The sequence below is a fragment of the Arabidopsis thaliana genome, chromosome 5, assembly GCF_000001735.4.
Source record: "Arabidopsis thaliana chromosome 5, partial sequence".
NCBI classification, from domain to species: Eukaryota; Viridiplantae; Streptophyta; class Magnoliopsida; order Brassicales; family Brassicaceae; genus Arabidopsis; species Arabidopsis thaliana.
Genome location: NC_003076.8, coordinates 3,209,195 through 3,225,781, shown reverse-complemented (window position 1 = coordinate 3,225,781; position 16,587 = coordinate 3,209,195). Strand labels below are relative to the sequence as shown.

Genomic DNA, 16,587 nt, shown 5'->3' with positions numbered 1-16,587 from the left:
GAAACAAAAGAAGGGAAGATTTATGTATAGGGTTTGATTCAAGTGAATGACCATAGAGAAACATTTTCCTAGAAATCACAAAACCCAAAATTAGACCTACCCACACCAAAATCAAACTTCCGAAATAACCGTCCTTCACCGATGTTAGCATGAAACCTAAATTGAATCGGGTGAGTTAGGAGTTAGGACCAATAGCCGATGTTAGGGTTTGACAATGAGTAGGGAGATAGTGAATCGTGTCTTCCTGTAGGTAAAGAAACCGAGATCTAGGGTTTGGTCGAGATTCGAATGTTCTCGTTCTTCCTTTGAACCAGAATGGTCGTGTACACGGTTAAATGGCGTGATAAGCACGCTAACACTTCAGGAGTAATCTGTTCCTATCGCACCTCTTGTCACAGACGGTGAACCCACTGGAAAACCTAAGTGATTTTCTTAATTTTCCCGCTATTTTTGGGATTTCTCAAATTCGCCTCCAATTTTATTTACGAAAATCAAATTTTATCTCGAGCAGTAAATCTAGGGCGTTCGAGTGTCCACTAGTTTTTCTCTTTCTTTATAATATATCTAAGCTTGAAAAATAAATATTAATCAAAATGTATGAATGTTTACTTTATAGAACAATTAATGTATGATTTTTGTAATTGCAATTTGTTTTTTTTTTTTGTGACTTGTGAGTGTGCTTGGCATTGGCATGTTAAACAATTTTGTTGTCAAGTCTTTTATGATGAGAAAGATACATAAGAAACATAATCCCATAATTCCAATTTTTAAAAAATGGAGTTTGTATTTTAATAAATACTTTTGAAAAGATTATTTTTGTTGTGGTATTTTTGAAAACCGGTCAATAAAAATGATATTTGATATTTCTTTCATTATTTTATTTAAATTTAACGGATGATCGCTAATTTACACCAACCGCTTGTTCAGGGTTAGACCGGTTCAAACCGGACAATTCATAGATTTAAACCGAAACGCTAATTACATAAATAAGCTGGGAAACCTACGGAGAGAGAGTTGTCTGAGAGAAAAGGAAAGCGATCGAGAAAGACGTAATTTGATCATCGGAGTAAAAGATATTGTTCGACAGTGGGACTCCCGGGAACGAAGATGGCGATGGCATCATTCGGGCAGCTAAATCTCGAGGAACCTCCTCCAATCTGGGGATCTCGCAGCGTTGATTGCTTTGAGAAGCTCGAACAAATTGGTGAAGGCACTTACGGGTTATTCACTTTCTCTTTAATTCAATTTCACTCTTTGGTTATTCAAAAGGCTTAATTTTTACTTGGGATTGATAAATTATTGGCCTTTGAAGCGATTTTTGATTGTATGATTAGGCTTTTACAATGCCTATGTTGTGTTGCTTTTAGGAGATTTGATTGTTGTTGTTTTGCTGTTGCAGTCAAGTTTACATGGCTAAAGAAATCAAAACTGGTGAAATTGTGGCTCTCAAAAAGATACGTATGGACAATGAAAGAGAAGGGGTATGTGAATTCTTCACTTTATATGGACTATACGTTTTTTTTATGATGCTCACTATGTTTAGAACAGATGCAAGTTTTTGTTTACGATAGGAATTGTAACCCATTGTTTACAACTGGTATGATGCAGTTTCCTATAACAGCTATTAGAGAGATAAAGATTCTGAAGAAGCTTCATCATGAAAATGTCATTCAGCTGAAAGAGATTGTGACTTCACCAGGTTTGTTTAAGGAACACATATGTTGCACTGAATTAAGTTAGCTATTTCTATATAAAGAGGTCTAAACATTTTGTGTTTTGAATGGTTCTGTCTCTTAAAAGGTCGGGACAGGGATGACCAAGGAAAGCCAGGTTTGTGAAAAAAAGTGATTTCAACTACTGTCTTAGTTTCTGCTTATTGAGGATTTCTTCTTAACTAAAGGTTGTGGCTTTTTCACCTATAGATAATAACAAATACAAGGGTGGCATCTACATGGTTTTTGAGTACATGGATCATGATTTGACTGGACTAGCAGATCGTCCTGGACTGAGATTTACTGTTCCTCAAATTAAGGTATTGCACGGCTAAATAGCTCGTTACTTCTATTAGCCTTTTTCATACTTATTGTTCAACTTTATTCTAACACTCAATCCATTTAAAAGTGTTACATGAAGCAATTGCTTACCGGGCTTCACTATTGTCATGTGAATCAAGTGCTTCACCGTGATATAAAAGGTGATTTTCCTTAATACAATGTTGATGTTTGGTTATCACCTTTACTTGCATATTAACCTAGATTTTGATCCAGGCTCAAATCTCCTTATCGACAATGAGGGAAATTTAAAGCTGGCTGATTTTGGGCTTGCACGGTCGTATTCTCATGATCATACTGGAAATCTTACAAATCGTGTCATCACATTGTGGTATAGGTAAGCCTAAAAATCGTCATTCAAAGTTTACATGATATACATAGATAGTCTTAATATTATGGTCTTTGCTAATTCATTGTTATTACTACTTTGCTGATTTACATATATTGCGGCAGGCCCCCTGAATTACTACTTGGGGCTACAAAATATGGCCCAGCAATTGACATGTGGTCGGTTGGTTGCATATTTGCCGAACTTTTGCATGCAAAACCAATCTTACCTGGGAAAAATGAGGTCAGCGTTTCATCTTTGCTGAAAGCGCAGTTCTTTTGAAAATTTCAGATGTTAAGACAGTGTGCTTTCGTGCCACTAATAATATAAGAATCTACATGGTCTCCTGGTTGCATTGTGATATCATTGGAGTAGAAAACCTAAGGGATTAACTAGAATTAGATTTATCGGCACTTTTATTTTGGGACCGTGGGAGGCTGGTTAGGTTCTTTGCATTATATCATGTATACAAAATGGTATAGACGCAGTTATGTATACATGTTATTGATAATCTCAAAAAAATATGTGCCATCTCCTACATTGTTTCAGCAAGAACAATTGAACAAGATATTTGAGCTTTGTGGATCACCTGATGAAAAACTTTGGCCTGGGGTTTCCAAGATGCCTTGGTTCAACAATTTCAAGCCTGCACGGCCCTTGAAGAGGCGTGTAAGAGAGTTCTTCAGACAGTAAGTAAAGTAAACCATTATATATCTCCGCTTTACTTTGATCAGAAGATTTCATTTGGCTTTACTTTCTCTTCTGTACAGCTTTGATCGGCATGCTCTTGAATTACTGGAGAAAATGTTGGTGCTTGATCCAGCACAGGTATCAGAGACCTTTATTCTTATTCCCAGCGAATTATCTTTCTTAAAAACTGTCTTTTACTGTTTTTTGGATGAAACATACCTCTTCAAGTCAGGACATTGTTAACACCATTTAGATATTTAATGTCTCCTTTTTTTCTTTCCCCTGTGTAGAGAATATCGGCAAAGGATGCTCTTGATGCCGAGTACTTTTGGACTGATCCGTTGCCATGTGACCCAAAGAGGTATTTGTATATTCTGATTTTCTCTGACAAAGTTCATGAAACTCATCTGGTGCATCATCATCTAGCTTATTAGACAGGCGATCGTGGGGAATTTTTTCTGACTAAATTAAGGTTTCATTTCAACAGTCTGCCCACATATGAATCATCACATGAGTTCCAGACAAAGAAAAAGCGGCAACAGCAGCGCCAAAACGAGGAAGCAGCAAAAAGACAGAAACTGCAGCATCCACCGCTGCAGCACTCTCGCTTACCCCCATTACAACATGGTGGACAGTCTCATGCTGCTCCACATTGGCCTGCAGGTCCAAACCATCCCACTAACAACGCACCACCACAAGTACCTGCTGGACCCAGCCACAACTTCTATGGGAAGCCGCGTGGTCCACCTGGTCCAAACCGCTACCCTCCTAGCGGAAACCAGAGCGGGGGTTATAATCAAAGCCGAGGAGGTTACAGCAGTGGATCATATCCTCCACAAGGACGTGGAGCTCCTTATGTGGCTGGTCCTAGAGGGCCTAGTGGTGGCCCGTACGGGGTTGGACCTCCTAACTACACACAAGGTGGTCAGTATGGTGGCTCTGGTAGCTCGGGAAGAGGGCAGAATCAGAGAAACCAGCAATACGGATGGCAACAGTAAAGAGCTCTAATGATTTGTTGATCTGATATCTTACTCTTACATTTAATGTGATACTAGTAATAAACTAATAATAGATTAATATGAGAAACTGAATCTCTTTCTTTTCCCAATTCTTTCCAAGTCTTATTTCGTTATCCAAACATTTTCTAGTAATGTCAAGATGGAGACTGACAGTGTGTGATGTAAAAGAAATGAGCAATGAGAACAGAGCAAAACATGCCATTCTTCTTCATAAGCTTTCAGACGTCTTTATTACACAACTCTATATTGAAAACAAAACCTCTCCAAAGAAAAACTAGAGTCTCCAAGTGTAATCACCTTTCCTCATACCAGGATTTATTTGTTCCATAAAATTATGAATCTTTCGTTTAAAAATCTTCCTATTCTGCTGCTGTGTATATATTTAAAACTGATTAACAAGCACAACCACCTCGTTGTTGCTCCCCTTGAGCCGAATTGCTCGAAGTCTTTAGATTCACATCAACCATATCCTCTTGTTTCGTTGAAGAAAGTGTTTCCATTCCTGGTAACGCTGCTGCAATCTTGCGAAAAAGTGGCTGCAAGTTTCCAAAACACCAGAACAAGAAAGCCAAGCGTTATTCCAAGAAATCTCAAGATCTTAAACGAGTAATGAGAGCATAGTTGCATCTCTCACCTTGATGTTAAATCCTGCTTTTGCACTGGTCTCAATGAATATTACTCCATAATCACGAGCTTTGTTATCACCTTCCTCAATCGACACTTGCCTGTCAAATGGAAATATCAAGTTGGATAGCTAAATAGAAAAAGCTTCCATGTCTCATTCTCGTCAAGTGTTTCTTACCTTTTGTCGACGAGATCTGTTTTGTTACCAACCAGAACAATGATGACATCGCTACCTCTCTCTGTACGAACATCCTCAATCCACTTGGATGTGTTCAAGAATGACTGCCTATCTATACATTAAAATAACAAAACAAAAAAGATGAGACTTTACACAGCATCCTTGCAAAAAGAAGGATCCTGTGTAGATTGTACACAAAAGAGGAAACTTTGATGGTAAAGCTGAAAAGTTCTCACAGAAGAAGCCTTACTTGCAACATCATAGACAATTACAGCAACAGAAGAATCTCTGATATAACTTGGTATTAGACTTCGAAATCTCTCCTGTCCTGCAGTATCCCTGCACAGTAATATGATTCAAAATGACATATAACTAAAAGAATGAACATGGTTGATACACAATGCTGAGAATTTCCATGGACATTTTGATGTTCCATTCAAACATTATACCAAACAATAAAGATTATGCTCATCTAGATATATATTTGATAAAGGTGAAAAGTTTTAGATCAAAAGATAGGAGCATATTGAATTGAATTACCATAGTTGGAGACGAACAGTCCTATCCTCAAGGTACATTGTTTTTGACAAAAAATCAATTCCAATGGTTGCCTGCAACAAAAACACCATAACTAATATCAGAATTTGATCCAATGAACACAATGCTATGAGTTTCTAGCAATTCTGAATCTGATCCATTCATTACAGCAACAGGATCGTGGATCTCACAGACAATGGATCAAAATTAATTTTGATCGAGATGGGATAGAAGAAAATGATCCAACCTGATAAGTGGTATCGAATTTGTCGTACATGAAACGAGTGATGATGCTGGTCTTGCCAACGGATTGATCTCCAAGGAACACGAGCTTGTACTTTGCTAATGGTGACACACTCGCCATTTTTCCCGATTTGAGATCAAATGTTCTTCCACCGTAAAATGTAAGGTAATAGATCTGACTTTTGCGGTTTCTCAGGTGAGGTTTGAGATTGGACGCGTTTTTATGGCTTCACCATTGTAACCGCCAACCACGAAAATTAACATCAACCAAAAATACAAAAACTGTTAAAAATTAGTTTACATTGATTTACTAAATTAGTTGCTTAATTTAGCAAATTGACCTTTACTCTAAAAAGAAGAAAACGAACGTCTAAAGTTTCTTCACAAATTACGATAGTGATATCTTTAAACGATTGAAGAATCCAACGATTCACATATATGGTGGAGACTCGAGAGTAAGCAGACTACTGAGACCAGAGTAGATATGGTGGCAATGACACAGACATATCATATTTAATGACTAAAACATTCTCTACCTAGAAAACACCAACTGCTTCTCTCTATGTATACCATATAAGAGCCACACACTATCTTTTCACGTTTACTATCATATTTTGTCCCCACTCTTATCCAATCTAAATATATATAAGCAACAACACCTTCATCGATCTATCTGACACATAGTTTACACTTCTAGTAGTTTTAGATAACCCCGTTTTCTTTGTTTTGCAGATCATAAGGGAATGAATTCAGTATCAGCTGCAGAAAGGCTAAAGAGTTTTGGAGATGCTGGTCCAGTATGTAACAAAAGCATTATATTTCCAAGTAGAGTTGTTACATTAGCTAACAGCTTCGAGAAGAAAGACCGTTCCTGGTATTCAAACTTTTTATGATATATACATGGTACTGCAGACAAGTTTAGCTTAAGCTAATGAGTTTTTTTTTTTAAATCTATTGCAGGTATGTCAAATCTCAAATCCCTACTGATCTGTCTATTCAAGTCAACGATATTACCTTCAAAGCACACAAGGTAGTCTGTTTATAGCAATAGAGAAAATTGTGTTAGCTTGTGAGTCTAGTGTTTGCAATTCTAGACAACTAAGATGTGCAAAAGCTCAGTATGGATAGACTAACTTGGACTTTTACGCATGTTTTTGCCTTGAACAGTTTCCTTTGATCTCCAAATGTGGTTACATAAGCTCTATTGAGCTAAAACCTTCAACTTCTGAGAATGGATATCATCTCAAGCTGGAAAACTTCCCAGGTGGAGCAGATACATTCGAGACCATTCTGAAATTTTGCTACAATCTCCCACTGGACTTGAATCCTCTCAATGTAGCTCCACTGAGGTGTGCATCAGAATACTTGTACATGACTGAAGAGTTTGAAGCCGGGAATTTAATCTCCAAGACAGAAGCTTTCATCACTTTTGTAGTACTTGCCTCATGGAGAGATACACTCACTGTTCTGAGATCCTGCACAAACTTATCTCCGTGGGCCGAAAACCTCCAAATCGTAAGGAGATGCTGTGACTTGCTTGCTTGGAAAGCCTGCAATGATAACAACATACCAGAAGATGTTGTAGATAGAAATGAAAGATGCTTATACAATGACATAGCCACCCTTGACATTGATCACTTCATGAGGGTTATAACAACTATGAAAGCAAGACGTGCCAAGCCACAGATTACAGGTAAAATCATCATGAAGTATGCAGATAACTTTTTGCCGGTAATCAATGATGATTTGGAAGGTATAAAAGGTTACGGTTTAGGCAAGAATGAGTTGCAGTTCAGTGTGAACAGAGGAAGAATGGAGGAAAGCAACAGTTTAGGATGTCAAGAACATAAAGAAACTATTGAAAGTTTAGTCAGTGTACTTCCTCCACAATCGGGAGCAGTCTCATGTCACTTTCTCTTAAGGATGCTGAAAACATCAATTGTTTACTCTGCATCACCAGCTTTAATATCTGATCTTGAGAAACGGGTCGGCATGGCTTTGGAAGATGCTAATGTATGTGACCTCCTAATTCCTAACTTCAAAAATGAAGAACAGCAAGAAAGAGTCAGGTGAGAAAAATTTACTCTTTAACTTTAGATACTTCGACTAAAGAAGTCTTTATTTGATAACTTTGATTTATGTTCTACAGCTCACCTGAGGTATACACTATATACAATGTGGATGTGGTTCACAGGATTTTTGAGTTTTTCTTGATGCATGAGCAACAACAAGTTCTAGGAAAGCCAAGCATATCCAAGCTCTTGGACAATTATTTAGCCGAGATTGCAAAAGATCCATATCTTCCCATCACAAAGTTTCAGGTTCTAGCAGAAATGTTGCCGGAAAATGCTTGGAAATGTCATGATGGTCTCTATAGAGCAATTGATATGTTTCTCAAGGTAATAAACTCTTTTCTTGTTATTTCATCACAAAACTACAACTAATGATAAAAATTCCCTGTTGCAGACTCATCCTTCATTGTCAGATCACGATAGAAGAAGATTATGCAAAACAATGAACTGTGAGAAACTATCACTTGATGCATGCCTACACGCTGCACAAAATGATCGGTTGCCTCTAAGAACTATCGTCCAGGTATGCGATAAAACAGAACAGTTTTTATCCTATAAGCTTTTCTTGAAGTCAAAGAGTAATACAAGTGACTGACCAAAGCTAAAACATTTTATCATAAACAAGATCAATACTCAAGTGCTTTTCTCGGAACAAGTAAAGATGAGGATGATGATGCAAGACAAGCTACCAGAGAAGGAGGAAGAAAATTCTGGAGGTCGTGAGGATAAACGAATGTCTAGAGATAATGAAATCATCAAGACACTTAAGGAAGAGTTAGAAAATGTGAAGAAGAAGATGTCAGAGCTTCAGAGCGATTACAATGAGCTTCAACAAGAGTATGAAAGGCTAAGTAGCAAACAGAAGAGCTCACATAACTGGGGATTGCGTTGGCAAAAGGTGAAGAAATCGTTCCAGACAAAACGAGAAGATGAGGAAACAAGAGAGAGGACACGAAGAAGAAGTTCCACGGGACAAAGAACTAGTTTCAGGAGGAGAATGTCAATGTCATAAGCCCTAACTTGTGTTTTACGGAATTAAACCAATCAATCATAGTCTCTGCCAAAAAATGTCAGCTTAATGTCAATGTCATAAGCCCTAACTTGTGTTTTACGGAATTAAACCAATCAATCATAGTCTCTGCCAAAAAAATGTCAGCTTAATGCCCAGTTATGTATTCACATTGTTTTGAAGACTGTTGACACATTTGATGAAAAGAGTTGTGACTTTCTGATTAGTGGTTAATCATATGATTAACTCTATTAAAAACCTGCTTATGATGGAACATCATTAGTGATGGAGTATTATCGAACGACATCGTTTCATTGAGAATTGGATATATCAAAACGCGTCGTTTTAAGAATTCCTTTTTTCCTCGAGAATCCGGCGAATCTCGTGACACTGGGGAACAGAATCTTTTTCCGAAATTAATAAGTCAAAGGCAAATTAGGGTAAAGTTAAAATCAGAATCTTTTTCTCTTAAGGAATAAAAATGAATTAATTGTCAGAATCAACGGTCCTGATTGAATATTGGAAACCCATCTTATAAAGTTCATCTTTTTAGTTTTCACAGCATCCATTTCTCTGAAGCCGTTGTGTTCTCTTATTGCCGCCACCACCACCATGTGTGGGATTCTCGCTGTGTTAGGCTGCGTCGATAACTCTCAAGCTAAACGTTCCCGTATCATCGAACTCTCTCGCAGGTATACTCAAATCAAACACATTTAATGTCTCTCATCCAATTCTTTGTTTTCGATCTCCTTGGTTTTGTTTTTGGCTGCGCAATGTTCTAAAGGTTATTGGGTATTGTTTTGGAAGAGAAAAGTTTCCAACTTTATGGTTAAAACGATTTGATTTTGTTAAATGAAGAGCCTTTACTCGATTTCTATCTTGTGGAGATGTTTTGGTCAAATATTGATTGAATGGGTAAACTGATGATGCTATCTGTTGAAATGTTATGTAGATTGAGGCATAGAGGTCCTGACTGGAGTGGTCTACATTGTTATGAGGATTGTTATTTGGCTCATGAGCGTTTGGCTATCGTTGACCCCACTTCTGGAGATCAACCACTCTATAACGAAGATAAGACCATTGCTGTCACGGTAATTTTTCTACTTGTGTCCTAATCTCAATTGCTTGGAGCAACTGGGATTAGTGAATATCGATTCCTTTTTCAATGATCATTGACATGATGAAAAGAAATCATGAGTCAAACCTCAAACTTTATGAGGATTCATGTGATTTAGGAATAAGGAGTATTTTTGTTTGGACTCTTTCCTTGCTTTCAGGTCAATGGAGAGATTTACAACCACAAGGCTTTGCGTGAAAATTTGAAGTCTCACCAATTCCGTACTGGGAGTGATTGTGAAGTGATTGCCCATCTTGTAAGTACTCACTAAGTGAAAGAAGATTTGACTTCATGGCTTCTTTAGATGTTGTGTTTTCTGTTTCTTTTTCTTGTGTGTAAGTTTAAGTCCAATAAGGTCACCTCAATCTTTATTACCTTATGGTAGTTGAACAGTTACTGTGTTCAGACTTCTATCAGTTTGATTTATATTTTCATAATATTGTAGTACGAAGAACATGGAGAGGAATTTGTCGACATGTTGGATGGCATGTTTGCATTTGTGCTTCTTGATACCCGAGACAAAAGCTTTATTGCTGCAAGGGATGCCATTGGTATCACTCCACTCTACATCGGGTGGGGTCTCGATGGTGTGTTCACATTTTTCTAAGATATTCACCTCAATGGGTTAAGATCATTCTTTCTTTGTCGTTGATTACTGATTTATCTTTTTGACAAATTATCTTCCACAGGTTCTGTTTGGTTTGCTTCCGAGATGAAAGCACTTAGTGATGATTGTGAGCAGTTTATGTGCTTCCCCCCAGGCCACATCTATTCAAGTAAACAAGGTTCGCACTTCATATCAGATCACATCTATTTTTAAAATCAAATAATGACATTTCTTGGCTGACTTATATTGTCGTGGAAACGCTCACAGATATCAATGTTGTCAAACTGGTATTTAGTTATCTTTTAGTAAGTTTGTGTTGGGACTTTTACTGTGTAGTTTGATGGGACAAAACTTTCTTGTAGGTGGGCTTAGGAGGTGGTACAACCCCCCGTGGTTCTCTGAGGTTGTTCCTTCAACCCCATATGATCCCCTAGTGGTGCGCAATACTTTTGAGAAGGTAAATTCTGGAGTCTTATCTTCCTTAAGATATTCTCTGACAAATGCTGATCTTATTTTGGAAATATGAATGTGGGCATTTCTTTGAACTGCAGGCTGTTATAAAACGACTAATGACTGATGTGCCTTTTGGTGTCCTCCTATCTGGTGGATTAGATTCATCCCTTGTTGCTTCAGTAGCATTACGCCATCTGGAAAAATCAGAAGCTGCTTGTCAGTGGGGTTCAAAGTTGCACACATTTTGTATCGGTTTGAAGGTCTTGACCCAATTTCTCAAAATGTTTTCACCAAAAGCTTTCTATGCTCATCAAGATTTATAATTTTCATCTGTTTTCTTTTCAGGGATCCCCGGATCTTAAAGCTGGCAGAGAAGTCGCTGACTATTTAGGAACTCGCCACCACGAGTTACACTTTACAGTTCAGGTAAATTTTCTCTTTTACATCTACAAGAGTATTGAGTATGAAGATTTGTTGGTTGTTTATATCTTCCGCTAATGATAATATCAGGACGGAATAGATGCCATAGAAGAAGTCATCTACCATGTTGAGACCTATGATGTGACTACTATTAGAGCCAGCACTCCAATGTTTCTTATGTCGCGAAAAATCAAATCGCTTGGTGTAAAGATGGTTCTTTCTGGGGAAGGCTCTGATGAAATTTTTGGAGGATATTTGTACTTCCATAAAGCTCCCAACAAGAAGGAATTTCATGAGGAAACATGTCGAAAGGTAGTGCCTTAGAGTTTAGACAAGAACTTTTTTTTTGATATACTGCCTTCTGTAATCTTGTTTGTGGGCGGATGTGTTTACAGATCAAAGCTCTTCATCAATATGACTGCTTGAGGGCTAACAAATCAACTTCTGCATGGGGTGTTGAGGCTCGTGTACCTTTCCTCGATAAAGAATTTATAAATGTCGCAATGAGCATCGATCCAGAGTGGAAGATGGTAGGTGTCATCTTTCTCATCACTTTCATTTTCATCTATTTATTACGCACACATCAACCAAAGTGATTGTGAGTCCTTTCTATGATATATAACACTGCTTTCAGGACATTCTAGTTTGAATTGATTCTTTCATGACTTTCTTTTTATCACAAGTTTATAATCTCAAGTTTCAAATTTGGTGATAATTTGTACTCTAAACAATGATGCAGATTAGGCCTGATTTGGGAAGGATCGAGAAATGGGTGTTACGCAATGCCTTTGATGATGAGAAAAATCCTTACCTACCAAAGGTTTTCTAGCAAAAACTTTGCTCCCTGCAATTTGACAAAACTATCTAGCTTTGCTAACAACTTGTCATCTTTTTGGTAAATGTAGCACATTCTATATAGGCAGAAAGAACAGTTCAGTGATGGAGTTGGATACAGCTGGATTGATGGTCTAAAAGATCATGCAAACAAACATGTAAGAAGATGTCTCTTTTAATCGATAAGAAAGAATATTTTAACGTAACAGTTTGATTTTATTGCGGTACTCTCCTTTCTCTTTTGGTAAGGTCTCTGAGACAATGCTGATGAACGCAAGCTTTGTCTTCCCTGATAACACACCTTTGACAAAAGAAGCTTACTACTACAGAACCATCTTTGAAAAGTTCTTCCCTAAGGTAATGATTTTCATCTGCATAACTACTTGGTCTTCTTTAATTGTCTTGATCTTTGCTCAGATTTGTTTAACGGATATATAACTGATAAATGAGCAGAGTGCTGCTAGAGCAACTGTACCAGGAGGTCCAAGTGTGGCATGTAGCACAGCAAAAGCTGTGGAATGGGACGCAGCTTGGTCACAGAATCTTGACCCATCAGGTCGTGCGGCTCTTGGAGTTCATGTTTCAGCTTATGGGGAAGATAAAACCGAAGATTCTCGTCCCGAGAAGCTACAGAAACTAGCAGAGAAGACTCCAGCCATTGTTTGAGGATAAACAAACAAGGTTTCAGCTAATGTTGAATCGTGCAATACTCTTATTGTCTCAAAGACAATAGATATCCTCTTCTATAGGTTCTAAAAAGGCTTTCTTTTTTTCTTGTTTTCTGGGGTTCTTTGGATGTGTACCTAATAAGTTCCTGGTGAATTTCTGTGTTTAGTGTTATTAGACAATCCATGAAAGCTTGATACTTCAGATTATGAACGTTATTTTTCATGAATCCGATTCTTTCTTTCTTTTTCTATCTCAAAAGCTATTTTCTTTGTTCTGTCAAAAAGTGTGATTATCATCAGTCTATATTTTGATTCACTTTGGTTTTCTATAGTAATTCAAACTTCAAAGTACACTGTAATTGGAATTGAAACGATACAGAGAAGAAGGTTTAGGTTGGTTCATGCAAATTAAACGGATCTTTATAGAAGAAAACTGGCGTTGGCTATTGTGGGAATAGTACCTTTCTATTAAAGTTATATTGTTTAAGTGTTCTACTATCATCACAAGGACTCTGTGGCCCAATGGATAAGGCGCTGGTCTACGAAACCAGAGATTCTGGGTTCGATCCCCAGCAGAGTCGTTGTTCTTTTATTTAATCTTCCTTTTAATTTTTTTCGCGCCAGATCTGTTTTTACGGTCTAATGAAAATTTGAAATTCATTACAATTCTTATAACTTTCTTGTGGGTTGTTTATCCATAACATATTTTATAACATATAAACTACACCAATTAGATATTTGACGTTACGATTCTTTTAATTAGTCGATAATCAGTATTTGGTTGCCAATAAAATAACTGCTCCTTAAACGTTAAGCTTAGCACTAACCACGTGATTCTTGGAGTTAAACAAGAACAAATGACATAAGCAATGAAAATCTTGTTTTGTCTCCGGAAAATTCCTATAATTATAAACTTGTCACATGGACCTTTAAAGGTCTATTTAATATATAGCTTAAAATAATTAATTATTGAGTAATCAAATTTTTAAAAAAATCTAATCAAAGTTTTTTTCCAAAAAAAAAATTAAAACAACAATATTATGTTAATAAATATAAATCATAGATATCCACTAAACATAATTATAAAAGTAAAAAAAAAAAAAGTTGTGTATACTCTTCATATGTCAAGGCCAAACTCAAACGTGTCATTCACAATCAAAATCATAAGTTTCTGTCCCACTCTATATATATAAATACTTCCCTTGAAATTTATTCAACTTAATTAAATTCATTTTCTGCCAGCTATCTTGATTTCTTTCCTTTTAACTAAAATAGATAGGCTTTTAATACTTCACTTATATAGTCAACAAATTTACTATTCAATAATATTTTCAGTTGATTTACTACCTTTTCCATTCATTTAATTCATTAAAAATTACTAAGTCTCTTTATCAAAATACATCTTTATACAAAAACTTTTTTATTGAAACTTTAATTGCCATCTCATTATTTAAGTAAGACAACACGAGCTCTATCTACCTCATCATCTAGACAACAAAAAACAAGAACATACAGAAATTTCACTTGTTCGAAAAATGGCTTCTCTCAAAGTTCCCGCCACTGTTCCTCTTCCCGAAGAAGACGCTGAGCAACTCTACAAAGCCTTTAAAGGTTTATGTCCTTCTCTATACCCCTTCATTAATCTTTTGGTTATAACTAGTCTAGCATTCGCCTTCTTCGATTGAATCCTCTATCAGTTTGGTTGGTCATAGCGTAATCTATTTCAACTATACCCTCTTATCTGATCGATCATGTGTCTGTATATATTCGTTGATCTATATAGTATATAGATCTAGTTTGGTTTATGGTATGGATTTATTTAATTTGGTTAAAATTACTCCTATCATCAAAAATAATCTATTAGTATTTAATAGACCTTTCAAAAATTGATGAAACGAGATAAATTTTACTAGAATTATATATCTTTTTCAATCTAATACTGATGAATGATTTCAAACATGATTCTGACTCTATTTTTCTTTAATGTAATTGTGAATTTGTCTAATGCAGGATGGGGAACCAATGAGAGGATGATCATATCAATCTTGGCTCACAGAAATGCAACGCAACGTAGTTTCATTCGTGCCGTTTATGCTGCTAACTACAATAAGGATCTTCTCAAGGAATTAGACAGAGAGCTTTCCGGTGACTTTGAGGTTTTAATTTGAGACAACATCTTTATATATTCGTCTTCTTTTGGTTTTAGTCTACTGATCTGTTTAACTATGTTTTCTTTTTTTGTAAACAAAACAGCGAGCTGTGATGTTGTGGACTTTTGAACCAGCGGAGAGAGATGCTTATTTGGCAAAAGAATCTACCAAAATGTTCACCAAAAACAATTGGGTTCTTGTCGAAATCGCTTGTACTAGATCTGCTCTTGAACTCTTTAATGCCAAGCAAGCATACCAAGCCCGCTACAAGACCTCCCTCGAGGAAGACGTCGCATACCACACATCTGGAGACATTCGAAAGGTATTATATAATTAATTATGTGAAAGTTTCATGAGCTTAATTCCATCTGAGATATCCAATAAAATCAAATGTATCTAGTTCATCTATTTTGTATACTAGATGAAATCTCATATGTTTATTGATGTAATTAAGATTCCTAGCTAACAAACTCAGTTCGTATAACTATGTCAAGAATGCATATAAATTTGTGACATATGTTTTTGTTTATGCAGCTCTTGGTACCTCTTGTGAGCACTTTTAGGTACGATGGAGATGAAGTGAACATGACGTTAGCTAGGTCCGAGGCTAAGATACTTCACGAGAAGATCAAGGAAAAGGCTTATGCTGATGATGATCTCATAAGAATCTTGACAACCAGGAGCAAAGCACAAATCAGCGCAACTCTCAATCACTACAAAAACAATTTCGGAACTTCCATGAGCAAATACCTAAAGGAGGATTCGGAAAACGAATACATTCAATTGCTCAAAGCCGTGATCAAATGCTTGACATATCCAGAGAAGTATTTTGAGAAAGTTCTACGTCAAGCCATCAACAAATTGGGAACAGATGAGTGGGGACTAACGAGAGTGGTCACTACACGAGCAGAGTTTGACATGGAACGGATCAAAGAGGAATATATACGTAGAAACAGTGTTCCTCTTGATCGAGCCATTGCTAAAGACACTCATGGTGACTATGAGGATATACTTCTCGCTCTTCTCGGACATGACCATGCTTGAAATAACATTTGCAAGTTTTGTTTAAGAAAAAAAACTAAATTTTATCGCTTTGTGTTTAATAAAACAGTTGTGGTTGGACTTGCAACTTGGTCATGTTAAGAATTTAGTGTCTTCAGTTTCATTTGTCGTCGATGTTTTCAGTTATTTTTTTTTTTAAATCTAAAAATTATAAAACCATATCAAAAATTATTATTGATCTATTTATAATTAATTTAGTATAAACTAATGAGTTATAATTTTCCCCTTAATTATATGGTTTTAAAATTAAAGCTAAACCCATACTTAATACATCTTGTTAAAATGAACAATATTGGTTCTAATGTTTTGTCCGCCATGTGTTATAATCCATGTCCAAATAATGAAATATCCAAATAATGAAATTAATTAAGGAATATGCGTGTATTATATAACAGAAAAAATAAATAAATTAAAAGTTAAATTTCGGTACCTATGTAATCCCATATTTAAGCTGTTTAAAGTGCATTTAAAATCCAGCTTTATGACAAAAACCCAAAACATGATTCTTGTTTTTTCATTTCTGTT

General features: G+C 36.4%; 5 protein-coding genes, 1 long non-coding RNA gene and 1 other non-coding gene across 9 annotated transcripts; 6 read left to right on the top strand and 1 right to left on the bottom strand.

Moving 5' to 3' along the window:
- The first annotated feature begins 57 nt into the window (after positions 1–57).
- On the top strand, positions 58–476 carry AT5G01685. The gene has a single exon (NR_142534.1). It is a non-coding gene; the product is annotated as an other RNA (long non-coding RNA).
- Positions 477–993: 517 nt separating this feature from the next.
- On the top strand, positions 994–4,289 carry CDKC;1 (cyclin-dependent kinase C;1). The gene is made up of 12 exons (NM_121065.3): positions 994–1,220; positions 1,400–1,481; positions 1,609–1,699; positions 1,801–1,830; positions 1,923–2,032; positions 2,122–2,194; positions 2,268–2,388; positions 2,505–2,622; positions 2,929–3,068; positions 3,150–3,207; positions 3,360–3,430; positions 3,557–4,289. Exons 1-12 carry the CDS (start codon positions 1,108–1,110, stop codon positions 4,065–4,067), a joined length of 1,518 nt encoding a protein of 505 aa, NP_196589.1. The 5' UTR covers positions 994–1,107; the 3' UTR covers positions 4,068–4,289.
- On the bottom strand, positions 4,267–6,105 carry RABH1e (RAB GTPase homolog H1E). Its single transcript, NM_121064.4, has 6 exons — positions 5,675–6,105; positions 5,431–5,501; positions 5,141–5,229; positions 4,891–5,002; positions 4,723–4,813; positions 4,267–4,624 (listed from the first exon to the last, which is right to left on the bottom strand). Exons 1-6 carry the CDS (start codon positions 5,789–5,791, stop codon positions 4,481–4,483), a joined length of 624 nt encoding a protein of 207 aa, NP_196588.3. The 5' UTR covers positions 5,792–6,105; the 3' UTR covers positions 4,267–4,480.
- Positions 6,106–6,345: 240 nt separating this feature from the next.
- DOT3 (Phototropic-responsive NPH3 family protein) lies at positions 6,346–8,901 on the top strand. 2 transcript variants are annotated; one of them, NM_001343097.1, is made up of 6 exons: positions 6,346–6,544; positions 6,631–6,700; positions 6,838–7,739; positions 7,820–8,069; positions 8,137–8,265; positions 8,368–8,901. In NM_001343097.1, exons 1-6 carry the CDS (start codon positions 6,414–6,416, stop codon positions 8,752–8,754), a joined length of 1,869 nt encoding a protein of 622 aa, NP_001330410.1. In that variant the 5' UTR covers positions 6,346–6,413; the 3' UTR covers positions 8,755–8,901. The 2 variants fall into 2 exon arrangements, with proteins under 2 accessions (NP_001330410.1, NP_196587.1); NM_121063.2 differs by having other exon boundaries at positions 6,354–6,544; positions 7,865–8,069.
- A 329-nt stretch (positions 8,902–9,230) lies between these two features.
- On the top strand, positions 9,231–13,131 carry ASN3 (asparagine synthetase 3). Of its 2 annotated transcripts, none has more exons than NM_121062.5 (14): positions 9,231–9,443; positions 9,704–9,842; positions 10,029–10,124; positions 10,314–10,455; positions 10,558–10,653; positions 10,838–10,932; positions 11,027–11,188; positions 11,274–11,354; positions 11,439–11,660; positions 11,744–11,878; positions 12,088–12,168; positions 12,254–12,340; positions 12,432–12,539; positions 12,636–13,131. In NM_121062.5, exons 1-14 carry the CDS (start codon positions 9,364–9,366, stop codon positions 12,846–12,848), a joined length of 1,737 nt encoding a protein of 578 aa, NP_196586.1. In that variant the 5' UTR covers positions 9,231–9,363; the 3' UTR covers positions 12,849–13,131. The 2 variants fall into 2 exon arrangements, with proteins under 2 accessions (NP_196586.1, NP_001031864.1); NM_001036787.1 differs by having other exon boundaries at positions 9,316–9,443; positions 10,029–10,128; positions 10,321–10,455; positions 12,636–13,094.
- Positions 13,132–13,358: 227 nt separating this feature from the next.
- AT5G10235 lies at positions 13,359–13,431 on the top strand. Its single transcript has one exon. It is a non-coding gene; the product is annotated as a tRNA-Arg (tRNA).
- Positions 13,432–14,298: 867 nt separating this feature from the next.
- Positions 14,299–16,285, top strand: ANNAT7 (annexin 7). Its single transcript, NM_121061.3, has 4 exons — positions 14,299–14,461; positions 14,861–15,006; positions 15,104–15,322; positions 15,535–16,285. Exons 1-4 carry the CDS (start codon positions 14,386–14,388, stop codon positions 16,042–16,044), a joined length of 951 nt encoding a protein of 316 aa, NP_196585.1. The 5' UTR covers positions 14,299–14,385; the 3' UTR covers positions 16,045–16,285.
- The last annotated feature ends 302 nt before the right edge of the window (positions 16,286–16,587 follow it).